This window comes from Dromiciops gliroides, chromosome 1 (genome assembly GCF_019393635.1).
Source record: "Dromiciops gliroides isolate mDroGli1 chromosome 1, mDroGli1.pri, whole genome shotgun sequence".
NCBI classification, from domain to species: Eukaryota; Metazoa; Chordata; class Mammalia; order Microbiotheria; family Microbiotheriidae; genus Dromiciops; species Dromiciops gliroides.
This window is the reverse complement of record NC_057861.1, coordinates 638138906-638156553: the sequence shown is the minus strand read 5'-3', so window position 1 is coordinate 638156553 and position 17648 is coordinate 638138906. Positions and strand designations below refer to the sequence as shown.

Here is a 17648-nt window from a genome sequence, read left to right as displayed (position 1 = left end):
ATTTTTCTCTTACCCACATGAGGTCTAAATCTTGCTTAAACTTTTTGAAAATAAGCTTGTCTTTTGACCTGTATTGGACATTTTGAGAGCTGGCAAAGATGAAGCCTTTTTATTGTTCCAACTCACATGAAAATTGCTATTTCTATACTCTTGCCCTTTTTAGGGAAGTCAAATTCCCTCTAATTGAACTTCATGCCCACCGTCTTTCAGTACAAGTGGCTTCTGACTTTCTTTGCCTTTCTTCATGTAGACTTTGATTAAAGTCCTGCAAACTTCAGAATTGCACCCCTCTTCTCACATTATGTTTTAATGTCTCATTTTCCTTCACTGCTTTCTCAATCTTTAACATCTTTATTTCCCAATAATATCCCAGGTATATGTATAGAACTAGTTTTCTTCACTTTACTGAATCTTTTTTTATGCAAATTAGCATATTATATAGCATCAGTTAATTACAAAACTTTTATTTCTCTCTGATCAAAATAGAAACTTCTCTATGTTTGGGGAAAATATCTTTTCCTCAGGAAAAAAAATAACCTTAGAGAACAAAGCAACAGTTAAGAGATTATTAAGCAACAGGATAAGCCAACCAGTTATATCTTGACAGAGGGCTCTACAGTCTTAAAAGATCTCCTGCCTCACTGGAACAAACTTCTCAGACCACAATGTTCAGACAAAACTTTTCCAATATGGGCTTTTAAAAGCTTGCAAATGCTTAATCTATTTCAATTCCTCTTAATTGACTTTGCTTCTAATTCACCTACACAATTAAGTTCTGTTAAATCATTCACAAAAGAAACAAAATGGTGAGGTAAAATCTTCAATTAAATTTTGTTTTTTCTTAAATTATTTGCTTCCTGATTTAAACACATTTCTCTTAACAAGGTGAAGAGGAGAGTTAATAATAGATGGGTTTAAAGTACCATATCAGTCTTTTAAATAGCAAAACTGTTTTTCTCCCTGTTTTTGGACTTCACTGGAGATAAAACCTTCAAATTGGCTTCTGTTTGTTGTCTAGTCGGTGAAATCACTGTCTTTCCTTAATCTGTAACTCTTTAGGGTGATAAGAAAGAGTGATAGAGGGGTATATTGTTTAAATGAAAAATTCCTAGGTGACTGCAACCCAATAAAAAAGCCGTTAGGATATTTCAGTATTTGTAAAAGTATTTAAACCATATTTTTTTTCTTTTTTTTTTAGTGAGGCAATTGGGGTTAAGTGACTTGCCCAGGGTCACACAGCTAGTAAGTGTTAAGTGTCTGAGGCCGGATCTGAACTCAGGTACTCCTGACTCCAGGGCCAGTGCTCTATCCACTGTGCCACCTAGCTGCCCCCTAAACCATATTTTTACTATAATTTGGGAATGCATGGTAAACAGATTTTCTTTTAGATAAAATAATTCAGTCTCTACTTTTCAATGCTGTAAATTTCTACAAAAGAAGGATTTCTTTTCTCTTTCTCTGTACATTCCCAAACTGGCTAGAATTAGGAGCACAAAGATGAGATTATTTCTTTAGTTTTGAAATTTTTGGCAAAAAGGTTCCCACTCTTTTTCTATTTGTTTTGAAAATGAATCTCTTTCAGAAGGCTTAATCAAAGGGACAATGGAAATCCCTGTTAATTGGGAAGGTGAATTTAATGCCAGAATTGCAGTAACTACAAATACCAGGAAGATCTTATTTGGGTATGAAGCTTCAATGATTAGCCTAAGTGTACAGTACTTCAAATTAAAAAAATTCTCCAGGGTAGCTAGGTGGCACAGTGGATAAAGCACCAGTCCTGCATTCAAGAGGACCTGAGTTCAAATCCAGCCTCAGATACTTGACCCTGTGGGACCCTGGGCAAGTTACTTAACCCTCATTGCCCCACCAAAAAATAAAATCTCCCTGGGGTCAGTGATGATGTCTAGTTTCAAAAGTTAACCTGGTACAGAAATTTTCACAAAGATGTCAAAACCAGGTTTTAGACAAACTAGATTCTTTGAAAGGAACTGTCTTTCAGTTCACTGGGAGACAATCCAAAGGGATGTCTCTAGAAGGGATAGATCCCAGATTAGGAGTAGACTAGACAAGGAATTATTTAGCATCTGAACCTACAGGCAGATTGTCCCAAACCAGAACTGGCAGAACTAGACCAAAGTTACTAGAGTCTGAGGAATAATGATTACTAACTATATAAGGTACAATGGAGACATTAGATTTATATTATTCATGATAGGGATTCTCTTGACTACTTGAAATTTATGTTAGATTAGACCAAGCCAGTCCTACTCAGGAATTTAGAAAGGAAAGGTAGCTAAGACAGTACAATAGTTGCAAATAGGTCTCTTGGTTATTTGCCTATGGGAAATAAGGTGAAGAGGTACAGGATTTGGAAGAATCCTGTTCACCCAGAATGAGGAGAGAAGAGCCCCTTCCTTTAAGGCATCAAGTTTCTAGGCCAATTCCTTGCTTTTGAATCCTGAATCATAGTACTATGCTTCTCAGGGCACTGATGTAACTGCTTGATTTATCACCCCAGAGTCTAATGATTTATGAATAATTATTATGTCTATTGTATTATTCAGGCACAAAAGCTAAACAGACAACACAGACAAATACACAAAACACTGACCTATCTTTGACATTTTAAAATAGGACTGCAACTTTACTGGCCAGTTGTTTTCTCCTGCCTAGAAATCTCCCTAAGTAAAATCCTCTTTTTACAGACAGAAGGAGTTTCAGACTGTATAACTTGAACTAACTTTTGTCTCAACTGGTGTGCCAGGAGTTGTGACAGAATTATCCAGGCTTCCACTGACTAGGTTCTGCCGCCAATCAGTAACAGTGATAGAGACTGCAGTTTATCATTCTTGAGTGCAGGCAGCACTGAAAGTATTTAGTGGTCAGAGAGGCCAGGGTATCAGTTTCAGCACCTTTATATAGAATGTGAATTCTAAGTGATATAAGAACAATGGAATTTTACAGAAAATTGGAGGGGAAGATAAGTATTTATACATCAAGAAACAAGTAACAGAAGAGAAAGGTAAGGTTACTTGCCTCAGGAGTTAACTGGTCAAAATTGTAACTGTGTTTTTTGTCCCAAACTTGGTTTTTGCAGACTTCAATAAGACTGACCTACTTACTTTAAGCAAACAATGTCTGGAAGCTCAAGATAAAGACTGAAATAGGGTATTTTTTTTCTTATCACAGTGGCAGGAGAAAACCTCAGCTAGAAATTTTCATATTCCTTAAAAAAACTTAGAAGGAAAAATATTTTTATCCAGGAAAATGGCCTTTTCCCTATAATCTTCTTGGCTAATTAGGGTACAAGACAATGGATAAGATGACTGAATCAAGAAGTAGAGTAGCATTATTAAAAGTAGTATTTGGAAAACACTGACTATTGATGTGATTATATGTTGAATTCTATGTGCTAAAACTGTGTGCCAGTTTTCTTCTGAGGGAGAAAGATATTTGGTTGTTAATGTATAGTTATTCTATTCTACAAAATATTAATGTCTTTTCAATTTTATACTTTTATCTCAGTCTGGACATTTTGTGTTTAATTTTTAATAATAAAATAATGTGGGTAACAATGACCTTTCTACCTAATTAATTTTTTCATGTCATGTGTATGTATAAGAAAAACAATACCCAGACTACATTTTAAAATGTAAACTTGTGGCACAACAATTTGAATTTATAAAAACAAACAAATACTTATAGTTGAATATAATGGTTTATTGGTAATCTTTATTGAAGAGAACTGGGTGGAAATTCATCTTCACATTGATTCGTCCCCAGATAGAAGATAGTCAGTCATATGGTAAAGTTTGTAAAAGTGCTGCTTTTCTTGTACCTACTTGTGAACAAATATACTCCTTCACACCACTCTCAACAGGAAGAAGACAAACTATTGATGTACAAGATATCCCATGCAGTGCGGTTGAGGAACAATCCAATATATTGGTCAGAGACTTAATTTCTTTCTATTATAACTATTTCTTAGTGTGTTACTTTGGAATAGTTAGATTGAAACATAAGACTGTGGTAGGTATTATGATAGAAAATGTAGGTCTTTACCGATAGATAGATAGATAGATAGAGATACATCTCCATAAAGATATAGATGAAATAATTTTCAGGAAATTCAATATTAATTTATTAAATCTTTCTTTTCCATTGACTTCCAGGAATAAAATAAAAAAATAGGAGATTATTTCTGTGGAAATTCTCTTAAGATGTAATTAAGTTGAACTGAAAAATTCTACAAATCCTTTAAAGTTGCAAAAAGTACCCCCCTTTTATTTATCTTAATTTTTCTAATGTGGTACTTGCTGATAGATAGCTGTTCTTTAAGTCAGAAACACTTGGGTTCAGGTTCTACTTCTTATACTTCCTGGCTGTTTAACCCAAGCAACCCAACTTAACCTTCTCAATACTTTAGGTCAGTGATGTCAAACTCAAATAGAAATGAATCTCTGTTGGGGGGAGGTGGGGCAGGGCACATATTAACTTAGATAAAGTAAATTAACATTATTTAAGTTGTATTTTATTTATTTTGTTAAACATTTCCCAGTGTAATTGGGACAGAAATAATCTGTCTGGTTCACCCCAAGTTTGACACCTCAGTTCTAAGTTAACTCTCTAAGAATAGAAGCTGCAGAGAAGGTATAGTTTCATTGGTAGAGGGAGTTCCCTGTATAAATGAAAGCCCCTGTCCAATTTTTATTCCTACAATGTGCCGTTGAAATACTGAGGAGAATTCCCATTGTTAAAATAGAGACAACTTTTATTTTTTGCAACAGTTTTCATTTGTTTGAAGGGTTGCTGACAGGAAGATACCATCTTATGTCAAAAGTTCGCTGAAACAATCGTGAATGACTCAGCTTGCTGCAAGAAAACATTTTTAGCAAAAACTAAAAGTTAAAATGCAGACTTGACCAGACATTTTACAAAACAGATCTGGATCATTCCAATCATCTTTAGAAATCTCATATAATTTCTAAGGCAGGCAAAATTAGTATTAATTTCATGTTTCTTTTTGACAAATAGAATATTATAGTTAGGGTCAAAAATGATAGTGTAGAGTTGTATTGTTTATGTGCATACCGTATATATCTTTGTGTGTAATTAAGTGTATAGTATATTTGTGTCCAGCTTTTAGTATTCGGGCTATAATTTTACTATTTAAGATGATAAAATTTAATTGTTGCATCTATGACATAATCAATTGTAGATTTTATTTGATACCTTGCTCTTCATCAAGAGCACAAACCCCAGTTACAGCCTATTTGTCATATTCCTCTTTGTGACATAGCTTCTAGGAACATGTTTTAGCAAAAAAAAAAAATAGAGGTTGGCTATATATTTTTAAAAATTAAATTAAATTGTTTGATAAAATAATAATATTCAGAATAAATTCAATAGAAAATTGTAGTGACTCTTATGTGAAGTAATAAATCAGACATATGCCTTCTGTAATTTGGCCATGTGTTTTGCCTGTTTCTCCCAGCCTTAATATTATTTAATTTATCAAGATAATTGTTCTAGGGCTTCGTTTTATTTGTCATTTTTACTTATTAATCTAGATAGGTTAATTTACTTCCTAAGAAATCTTCATTAGGTTTTGAAGCTAGAAACTAAAATAGCCAATCATTTTTAAAGATAATCATAGAAAATTTACTTAAAGCATGCTGAGAATTATGTTCTTGACTAAGAGAATTTAGGTTTCTTTATGTGGAAAGGGGATACCTTTGGTCCTTTGGCATCTCTAAAACATAGCTTTAAAAAGAAAAGAGCGAGGGGCAGCTAGGTGGCGCAGTGGACAGAGACCGGCCCTGGAGTCAGGAGGACCTGAGTTCAAATCCAGCCTCAGACACTTAACACTTACTAGTTGTGTGACCCTGGGCAAGTCACTTAACCCCAATTGCCTCACTTAAAACAACAATAACAACAACAACAACAAAAGAAAGAAAAGAGCAAAAAGCCTCTGCCAAGTGTGCATTTTCCTTGATATTGTAGTTCCATTTCCCTCTGCCACTCATTCTTAGATCTGGGCTTGTCTTGGGGCCAAGGTGGAATAGAGCTACTGGTAAACTTCTAAATTCCACAATTTTAGGAAACATATAGTAAATCATACCCTTCCTGATAGTACTTCTACAAGAAAGAGTGTCCCTGCTTCTAGGTTCCATCATAGGGAAGATACATATAGAATGATTGTTTTAATTGGGTAAAAAAGAAAAAATATAAATACCTATTTTCATTTTTCAAAATTAGTTTAGGTCTTTTATTTACTTTGAGGAAATGGGAAAGAGCACAAGAATAGTAAGCAATTTTGGAGAAGAATTTTACAGTAAAACTCTATTATGTTTTATTGTTTTCCCTCTCCATTCTTGTCCAAATTGTCTACTAAACATGTTATTATTCTTAATATTTTCTCTGGTCCATAACTAGTGGTGAGCTTTGTTTCTGAATAGATGAATGGAAGTGTTCAAGCAACTTAGACTTCTTCTGTGGAAGAATTTTATCTTAAAGGTAGGTATAAATATTTGTGGAATCATAGGGGGTGCTCCAAAGGGGAAAAGTTATACCAGGTTATTCTAACTACTTTTTATAGGCAAGGGACCTCTGGGTATTATGGGTTAAGGCAGGAGGAGGTTTTTTTTTGTTTGTTTTTTGTTTTTTCAGGGCAGTGGGGGTTAAGTGACTTTCCCAGGGTCACACAGCTAGTAAGTGTCAAGTGTCTGAGGCCGGATTTGAACTCAGACACTCCTGACTCCAGGGCTGGTGCTCTATCTGCTGCACTACCTAGCTGCCCCCAGGAGGAAGAGTTATTAATTGACTTAACTATTCATTATTTACCATGATCTTCCTGTGATGAAAACACTACTAGATATTTCAGGAGTTACAAAAATGAGTAAGACATCAACATTCTCTGTGTTCAAGGAGTTTATGATCTAATCAGACAGATAAAGCACACACAAAGATAACTAGAGTATGAGGTACTATCACAGAAGAAGTACAAAATTCTATGCAAATTTAGGGCAGGAAGAGATCATTTGTGGCTTAGAAGAGAAAAATTTGAGAAACCTGGAGCTTGAGTGATAAAGTCATGACAGGTAGAGACAGGGGAACGTATTCTAGACAGATTGAACAGAGGAATAGATGTGAAAGCTTTGGGGGAAAGATTCTATAGGACTTGGTAGCTTAGTATTATAATAATTTTGTATACCACTTTACAATTTATGCATATCTTAATCCTCACAACTTTATAAGGGGTAAGTGGTATGATCCTCATTTTATAGATGAAACTAAAGCTAAAAGAAGTCAAGTGGCTTTCCCAAGCTCACATAGTTAGGGATATAGCTGGAACTGAAACCTGAGTCTTTCAGATTCCAAGTGTAATGTCTTCTTTGCCCTAGTTAGTGAATGTAAGGGAGAAAGGAAAGACAACTATGAGTTTTAAACTTGAGTTGCCCCCAAAAATGGAATAGCCATTGTTGGTGTACTATAGATGATGGCAAGAAGATAATATTTTGAGTGTACATAGTTGTCATATTAACTAGGTAGAGAGGTTGTCACGGGAGTTGGAAATTCATAACAATGGGTTGAATGAGGAGATAAAAATTTGGAGTCATTCATGTAGAGGTGGTAGTTGAATCCATAGGAGTGAATGAAATTGGAAAAACAGAAAATGTAAAGAGGAGGAAAGGAGGCAGCTAGGTGGCACAGTGGATAAAGCACCAGCTCTGGATTTGGGAGGACCTGAGTTCAAATGTGGCCTCAGACACTTGACACTTACTAGCTGTGTGACCTTGGGAAAGTCACTTAACCCTCATTGCCCCACAAAAAAAAAAAAAAACAACAAACTTAGGGGCAGCTAGATGGCACAGTGGATAGAGCACCGGCCTGGATTCAGGAGGACCAGAATTCAAATCCGGCCTCAGACCCTTGACTCTTACTAGCTGTATGACCCCGGGCAAGTCACTTAACCCCGATTGCCTCACAAAAACAAAACAAAACAAAAAGAGGAGGAAGACTAGGGGATATTCTTGGGAAACACTTGCATTAAGGAGATTTAAGGGAAAAGAGCACTTCTCAAGGGAAAAGTGCTTATTGTATATCTTGTATATGGTTTGTTTCTTGGATTAACACAAAACTCTCATTTCTTTTTTTAGAAACGGAACATCATAGTGACAATCATGGAAATCCTTATACCATTGCTGTTTATGGGGATTTTAATTTGGCTTCGCCTGATTATTAAGTCACAAAAAATTGATTCTCTCCGGTACAATGGCCAGTCCATTGATGAACTACCCATGTTTTTCCAAAATTCTCCTAAGAATGGCCAGTGGGAGCTGGTTTATATTCCTTCCAACAGTGATGTTGTGAAGGATATCATTGAGGAAGTGAAAAAGAACTTAAACATCAGTTTCAGAGGTTAGAAACTGAAGGGGAAGGTAGTGGTTTCATGTAACATGGTCTTAATAAAATACCATATTCTTAAGTACTTTGACTTATATATGAACCTCATAATCAAAGACTCTTAAGATTAGATTCCAAGCTTGTCATAAGTGTATCTTTGTGAACTGAATAGTACATGGGTTTGAAATGCATATCAAAGGATTTTTTTAGACCTTCTTATATCAGAATGTATAGCACGTTCAATAAGGATAGTATGGAAGGGTATCTTTATACATGCTGAAGTTAAAACTTAGTTGGTGAGGATCCTTGGCCTTATATGTAATGGGACTCACTGAGTCAGGAAGTAGAGAAGGAAGCTGAAAGAATTTACCATGAGTAAGTAGCCTGGTTGCCTCCTATTCTTCTTGGGCCTCCTGGAGGCAAGGCTAAGTGAGGAGATGGAAACAGTCTTTCCCTTGCTTTTATTTGGTTTTGTTTCTTAGTTTTATTGATGCCTTTTGATTTTACACTACATTAATTTTCCAATACCTTTTCCTTGTTTGTTCTCTTACATTAAAAGTTTTTTTCTAAGAATACACTCACCTTCTTTCACCACATTAAAAAAACAACATATATAGGCATTTGTTTGGCCCTGTTCTCTTTCTTTCTCCCTTTATGAAGCCAACTACATATAAGTTATCTATTGCAACTTATTCATGTTGGGAGAACATTACAGACAGGTGGCACCATTTTAGCTTTCTTATAGAAAATTTTAATATACATATGAATTTGTTGAAGATAGTTTTTTGCCTCGTTTAGGTTATTGACATTAAAACCTTATCTTGTAAGACCATATAGAGAGAGAATAGGACCTCAGAGACTATATCTGCTATAAACTTTTCTTTTTTATAGACTAAGGTTCAGAGACTTGTGCAAAGCCACACAGGTACTAAGTATTAGATGTTGGAATTTGAACCCAGGACCTCAGACTCCAAAGACAGAACTCTTTCCATTGAATCTAAATTGTAATTGCCTTCTTGATTAATTCATTCACTGATATTAATGAAGTATCATATTAAAGCTTTGCTAGTACAAAATTATTCTTTGTGCTAAATAAGCCTTTTCCTCATTTTTATGTGTATTATACATGTCTTTTTTTCTTCTGTAAATAAAATCATTATACAATTGAATACATGGTTTTAGGAGAAATTATTTTTATAAGCCAAAAGTTGATAGATATTGTATCAGTAGGGAAGAGAAGTCCCTGATAGTGGAATATCTGAAAATCAAGAAAAGTCAAACAATTCATGCTTCTAGGGGAGTAGTTAGGGTAACTTGTCTTAGGAGGCTTTAAAACTAAATCTACCTGAAAGGGCAACTAGTAAATGGGAAGCTTTGTAGTAAGTTTCTCTGATACAAGTCTCATATTCAAGATATATATAAGAAGCAGATGAAAATATTTAAGATTAAGAGCATTTCTAATAGATCAAAACATATGAACAGGCAATTTTCAAAGGAAGAAATCCAAACTATCAACAACCATTTGAAAAAAAAATTATTCAAATCACTTATAAATAGAGAAATAAAACTTATGACAGTTCTAAGGTTCTACTATCAGACTGGCAAAGATGGAATAAGAAAATGACAATTGTCAAAGAGCTGCAGGAAAACAACACATTAGTACACTGTTGGTGGAACTGTGAATTGATTCAACCATTCTGAGAAGCATTTTGGAGCTATGTTTCTGCTAAATGGTGCAGTGGATAGAATGCTGGGCATGGAGTCAAGAGTTGAGAACTGGCCATGGATACTTACTAGCTGTGTGACCCTGGGCAAGTCCATTAACCTTGTTTGCCTCAGTTTCCTCATCTGTAAAGTGGGTATGAAGGGAAAGTTGTATAAAGCCTCTAAACCCTTGAATTTTCATCTTCCTTGACTGTGAAATAGGCTGTAACTCCCACACCTCTTGAAGCAGAAGGGAGACATTGCTCTGGTTAAGCAGGCAGATCACTACTTGAATTTTCTTTCTCCGCAGTTCAAGGCTTTCTCTCAGAGGACGATTTTAAGAAGTACATTAAATATTATGATAACTCTTCTTATGTGCTGGCTGCCATTGTTTTTGACCACATTTTTCTCAAAAGTGATGACCCCTTGCCGCTTAAGGTGAGAAAGTCATACCTAAAGCCCAGTCATATTAATTGATGCTAGCATTTGGAAGGGTTCCCCCAGTCATATAGTTTGCCACTGTTTTTACCTACTTTAGCCTATGCATTGGTTAAATATCTAATTCTTAAAGACTTACATAAATATTTAACACTATCCCTTTGAACTATCAAGTTATTTAGCTAGACTGACAATGTAGAAAAGAGAATCTCTCAAGCTACTTTCTAGTTCTTTTGTACTGGGAAAATGCATGTTGGTATCCATGCCTATCCAGAATCACCTGTGATCAATTGATTGACCACTGAGACTAAGTAATCTTGAGTCTAGAATTAGTTGTCATCTCTCAACATTTCAGGTTCAATCTTATTTTTGGAGAAGGGATAAGGACACTTTTGTGTGTAGATGACTATTTTGGACATGGTTCCTATTTTAAGGTGAGTATCAGGGAACCACTGTTATTGTTTGGAATGGCTGTCCATTTGTCTATGGGGGCCTCAAACATGAAATGCTTCTGAGAAATAATTTGGAATGCTGGAAGGAGGGAAATAGTTTAAGCCCAATATCTTTACCACTGAGGTGGATATAACTGATTTTTTGTTTGTTTGTTTACGTCAGGGTATGGTTACTATTATTTGTTGTTGGATAGTCCAAATTGATTCACTTAGACTTTCTATGGTCAATCTTTTCCTCTTGATGCTGGTCAAAACTAGTTGCTTATATAAATTTTAATTTTTTTTCTTTTAGATTTGTCCTCTTTCAGCATCTCACAGAAACTTTTCTATTTTCTTTTCCTAGGTTAAGTACTATCTGCGTCTTTATGACTCTCCACGGAACCCTGAGGTCAAGAAGCTTCTTTTTAGAAGATCAACAACAGGCTGGCACACTACCACACTTTTTCCACTCTTTCCAACCCCAGGACCCAGGGAACCCTTATATCCTGATGGAGGAGATCCTGGTAAGGAAACTTTATGCTTGCTTATTTGAAATAATAGTTTATCTGCTTACTGACTTATCTTATTTGGGTTGCAGTTAATAATTTTTTAACTCATTTCCATAATTTCAGGGGACAATGAGAGAATCACACTTAGTAATATAATATTGATGTATTTTGTTCTTTAGAAAATAAAAAAATTGGGGCAGCTAGGTGGTGCAGTGGATAAAGCACCGGCCCTAGATTCAGGAGGACCTGAGTTCAAATCCGGCCTCAGACACTTGACACTTACTAGCTGTGTGACCCTGAGCAGGTCATTTACCCCTCATTGCCCAACCCCCCAAAAAAAGAAAGAAAGAAAGAAAAATCACACAGTGATATCATTTTACTTTTTACAAATATAAGTGATGGGGCAACTAAGTGGTATAGAATATAGAGCACTGGGCCTTTAGTCAGGAAGATCTAGATTCTAATTGGGCCTCAGACACTTATTGTTGTGTGATCCTAAGTAAGTCACTTACCCTCAGCTTGTCTCAAGTTTCCTCAGCTGTAAAATGGGGCTAGTAGTAGCATATACCTCCCAGGGTTTTTGTGAGGATCATATAAGATAATATTTGTACAGTGTTTAATATAGTGCCTAAAACATAACAGGTGATACATAAATGCTAGCTATTATTATTATTGTTATTATTAACAGAATTGCAACATATACTAACACCCTCCAACCTGCTCTTTTCTTGCTGCAAATAGAAAGTGAGATATGGTGTCATGGGAATTCCATTCTATTCTGTGTTAGAAACTGTAATTTTATGTTTTTGTATATATGTACATATATACACACACTTATGTATATATGAGATAGAGAAAATTAATTCTCATTATTCAAGGCAGTTATGTTCTATAAAGTCTCTGCAAACATAGAATTACTAAGTACTGAAATAACAAGGTTAGATTTCTGTTGTCTCACTAGAATTTAATAAAGGTACACTGAGGTGCAGAATTACAAGCTTTATCAATTATTAGCAGAGTATGAACCTGTTAACAAAGTGGGTCAAGTGGCTACCTCATTTAGACAAGTGACCCAGACAAGAAGGCATAGTGCCTTTTTATAAGCATAGAACAAAGAATAGAACTGGGTAGGTGAAGAAAATGATACAGTTGGTGATAGGGCTGTCAGCATTAAGGGAGGTGAGGACATGATTCCCACATGATTGGTTGGAAATTGGGAACAAGGGGATAGCAAAAACTACCTCTTTGCCTCCTGTGACTGAATATGTTCATTTTTTGATACTACCTGCAGGGTTAGAGATAGTGGAACAGATTCTTTGGATAACAAACCAGATATCCTTGAAGGATAGCTTGGTGGTATAAAGATAATAGATCAGACTCCCTAATTTCCACCTGCATCCCTAGAGGGTAACAGATTTCCTTGAGCCAAGCATAAAAGTTATCAGCAGGAAAACTGAACTTCTAAACTTAGCTCATAGGCAAAGAGACAACAAAATGTGGCTTCAGCAATCATGTAAAATGGGGCAGTAATACAGAATAGGATTAATTACAGAATAGATTCAATTATAAAATGATCCAGAATCAATTTAGTTTCTTCACCATGAACTTGTAGTGACACTTACTTTAACACTTTCCAGAGTAGCTTCATGTACAATATTCAGATTTCCTCTTCCTTTTTCTGGATGTACCATATTGTTGATGTGTTAACTCATGCTTATCTAACATGTATTTTCCTCATAAGACACATGACAGCCACCTTTTCATCAGAGATAAATTAGGAAACTATTGCAACAAAAATAAGAGCTTTTAATTAGGGTGGTAGCCTTGTGAGTGTAGATGAAATGAGGGATGATAAAAAGGTTGCAGAAGTAGAACTGACAAGAGTTGGCAAGTGTCAGATATGTGTGGTAAAAGACTAAGCTCTCAAAGATGACTTGGAGGAACTCTGTAATCTGGAAGGCTAGAATAGAAGAATAGAAATACAGAAAAGAATGGGTTTGGGGGAAATAATGGGTTATGTTTTGACATGTTTAGTTTAATATCCCTTCAGGACATCCAGATTGAAATGTTCAGTAGAGAATTAGAGATGAAGAACTGGAGCTCAAGAAAGAGACTAGAAAAACTAGAACTGATTATATGGCTCTTGTAGGTTTCTTTGTGGAGATTATAACTGAAGCCATGGGGGTCAGTACAGGGAGGAGGATAGGAGTGGTGGAGAGAGAGAAATACATACACAGAGACAGAGAGAGGGAGACAGAAGGACTGAGAAAGAAGAGAAGCTAGGATAAAGCCTTTGGATTGAATAATCTAGTGAAATTTTTAAAAATGAAGAATGGTTAAGAAAACAAAATATAATAATTTAATGCATACAAGAAACTATTCTAAAAATAAGGACATATAATACAAAAATGTGAAGCTAGAAAAATATTTACTGTGTATCAATTATGCTTAAAAATACCATTGATGGGCAGAGCCAAGACTATGGAGGAGAGGCTGTGACTCCTGCAAGCTCCCAATAAACCCATCCACTCACTCCCAAATAATGCCATGAAAAAACCCCCGAAGCAGCCTAACTCACATAAGAAGAGTGAGACTATTTTCCAGCCAAAAACAGCAATTGAGATCACCTGCTGATCAGGCTGAAAAAGGAGCTCAGTGCATGGCCTGGACACACCCAGGAACAGACGCCTCTGAGTCTTCAGCTCCAGTGGCCTCTTCTGAGGCTCAGCTCGTGGACCAGTGAGAGGATTCAGTGGTTGGCCAGGGTGAAATGGCTGTAGTCTCTGCTAGGATTGGGGGGAAGCACCCTGGTTCTGAACCAGTGGACTGAATCAAGTTGTGGTGGCCCAGTAGGTGAGGGGCACAGGCACACTAAGCTTCAGACCATAGAGAATCAGATTTCAATCAGACATCTACTTCCAGTTTGAGATAAGTTGGCAAAGAAAACAGCAGACTATAGAAAGCTTCTCTGGGGGAAGGATAGACCAGAACACACCCACAGAAGAAGACAATAACAAAGTCAAAGCTCAAACATCCAAAGCTTCCAAGAAAAATATGAATTGGTCTCAGGCCATGGAAGTGCTCAAAAGGGACTTTGAAGAGAAAGTAAGAGAGATAGAAGGAAGATTTAGAGAGAAGGAGAAAAGAATGCAAAGAGAAATGAGAGCAATGCAGGAGAGTTATAAGATAAAGTCAATAGCTTGAAAAGTCAAATGGGAAAGGAATTAGAAAAGCTCTCTGAAGAAAATAATTGCCTAAGAATTAGGATTGAACAAACGGAAGCTAGTGACTTTATGAGAAACCAAGACACAGTAAAGCAAATCCAACTGAATGAAAAAATAGAGGGCAGTATGAAATATCTCTTTGGAAAAACAGATGACCTGGAAAATAGATCCAGGAAAGATAATTTGAAAATTATTAGTCTACCTGAAAACCATGACCAAAATAAGAGCCTAGACAGCATCTTCCAAGAAATTGTAAAGGAAAATTATCCTGCTATTCTAGAAGCAAAAGGTAATATAGACATTAGAAGAATCCACCAATTACCTCCAGAAAGATATCCCAAAAGGAAAACTTCCAGGAATATTATAGCTACATTCCAGAGATCCCAGGTCAAGGAGAAAATATTACAAGCACCTAGAAAAAAGGAATTTAAATACTGTGGAGCCACAGTCAGGATAACATAGGATTTAACAGTTTCTACATTAAAGGACTGGAGGGCATGGAATATGATATTCCAGAGGGCAAAGGAACTGGGACTATAACCTAAAATAACCTACCCAGCAAAACTGAGTATAATGTTTCAGGGGAAAAATGGGACTTCAATGAAAAAGAGAACTTCCAGGCATTTGTGATGAAAAGATCTGAACTGAATAGAAAATTTGACTTTCAAATACAAGACCCTAGGGAATCAATAAAAGGTAAACAGGAAAAAGAAATCATGAAGAACATTAAAAGGTTAAATTGTTTACATTCTCACTTGAGAAGATAATACTTCCAACTCATAAGAACTTTCTCAGTATTAGGGCAGCTGAAAGGGATATACATAGACAGAGGGCACAGATGTGGATTGAATGTGAAGGGATTATATCTGTAAAGCATTTGTCCTTGGTTTTTGTGGGGCAGGCAGGACAGGGTGGCTTATGTCTGGGGCTGGATTTGGGCTCAGGGCCTCCTGGATCAAGGGCTGGTGCTTTGTCCACTGTATCACCTAACAGATCCATAATGACATCTTTAAAATAAAATTAAGGGATAAGAAAAATGCACTGGAAGAAGGAGAAAGGGAGAGGTGGAACGGTGTGGAAGAGCTCACATAGAAGAAACAAGAGGAAGCTTATGGAGTGAAGGGGAAAGTGAGGAGGGAGTGGGGGAGTGAGTGAGCCTTACTTTAATCAGAGTTGGTTCAAAGAGGGAATAGCATGAACACTCAAGTGGATATAGTAATGTATTTTGCTCAGAGGGAAAGTGGGAGGGAAATGGGAAGAGGGTGGGGAGAGGTAAAGGAGGGGGAGGGCTGATTGAGGCAGGGGGCAGTAAGAGGCAAGGCAATTTTGAGGAGGGATAGGGTGAAAGAGGAGAGAAGATGGAATGAATATCAAGGGGAGGGAATAGGATGGAGGGTAATACAGTTAGCAATAGTAACTGTGAAATAAATGATGAGCAGGATGATATCAGAGGGATGTATGAAAAATGCAAACCATTAACAGAGGAAGAACTGATGGTATTTGAGTGTAGATTGAAGTATGATTTTATTTGTTAGTTCCTCTTTCTAAAGTTACTTCTGTATGTTTTCTTTCACAACTTGACTAATGTGAAGATCCTTGGCATGGTTGCACATGTATGACTTATATCGAATTTCTTGATTCCATAGGGAGGGTTGAGGAGGGAGGGAGGAAGAGAATTTTGGAACACAAAGTTTTGAAAAAAATCAATGTGAAGAAATTATGGTCAAGCAGATTTCAGAGAAATCTGGAAGGACTCACATGAACTGATGTTGAGCGAGATGATAAGAACCAGGAGAACAGTTCCAAAGGACTATCATGATGGAAATGCTCTCCAAATACAAAAAAATAAAAATAAAAGAACTGTGGAATCTAGATGCAGATTGAACCACACTATTTCTACTTTTTTTTGTTTTCCTTCTTTGAGGTTTTTCCCTTTTGCTCTTACTCTTTTTTTTGTGGGGCAATGGGGGTTAAGTGACTTGCCCAGGGTCACACAGCTAGTAAGTGTCAAGTGTCTGAGGCTGGATTTGAACTCAGGTATTCCTGACTCCAGGGCTAGTGCTCTATCCACTGCGCCACCTAGCTGCCCCTATTTATTTGCATATTGTCTCCCCCACTAGACTGTAAACTCTATGAGGATTGGGGATGTCTTTTAATTATTTTTTAATCCTTAGCACTTAGCACAGTTCCTGGCACATAGAATGTGCTTAATAAATGTTTGTTGAATTGAATTGAAATACCACTTCCAGACATCAAATAATATAAATCAGTAATCATCAAAACTATTTTGTATTAGTTAGAAAATACAGGCGGTTGTTAGAGGCATGTTAGAATACAGAAGAACCTATATCCCCTGTATGTACTTTAGTAGGGCTAAGAAATGTACCATTTTGGAAAAAATTGAAAAAATCACCTATAAACTTCCCCATCCAACCCTGGATATGGAGACCCTGAGAAAGACAAGCTTGGGTCAGGAGTTTAGGCAGCCCTTGGAGGCTTCTGGCTAGTCTAGTACTTCTTGAGCTCAGTCCAGCCTGAGCCATCCCTAAAGCCCAAAGCCAGTGACTGTTGGAGCCCAGGGATCCTAAACAACCTCCACGAATGCTAGCTTGGTCCAGTGGAGCAGAAAGCCTGTGACAGGAACTTAGCATGGGAGAAACCTCTGAGCTCAGTAATAAGAATACCAAGTAGAACCTAGTAACAGCAAGAGAGGCCCCAGAGCCTTGATATCTAGAAGGTAAGACATAATGGCTGAAAATCCTGGATAACATACTGTGATAAAAGAATGGGATTTAGCAGATACTCAAAGGCCCACCTGGAGATTAATCTAAACTGATTGAATTAAGTGAGAGTGATTGACTGCTGATTAGCCTACTTCAAGTTAACTAGATTGTAAGCACACCTGGCTAGTCCTTAAGAAGGTATTATTCCCAGAA

The 17648-nt window shown here is 36.5% G+C and overlaps 1 protein-coding gene across 1 annotated transcript in view; it reads left to right on the top strand.

Moving 5' to 3' along the window:
- Positions 1-3876: 3876 nt before the first annotated feature.
- The window catches only part of LOC122735047 (phospholipid-transporting ATPase ABCA3-like), a 226913-nt gene continuing 213141 nt past the window's right edge, over positions 3877-17648 (top strand). The window contains exons 1-5 of the mRNA XM_043976297.1: positions 3877-3948; positions 6436-6516; positions 8160-8421; positions 10421-10548; positions 11344-11503. Coding sequence (XP_043832232.1) covers positions 6463-6516; positions 8160-8421; positions 10421-10548; positions 11344-11503 — 604 coding nt within the window. The 5' untranslated portion in view covers positions 3877-3948; positions 6436-6462. The remainder of the gene's footprint in view (positions 3949-6435; positions 6517-8159; positions 8422-10420; positions 10549-11343; positions 11504-17648) is intronic.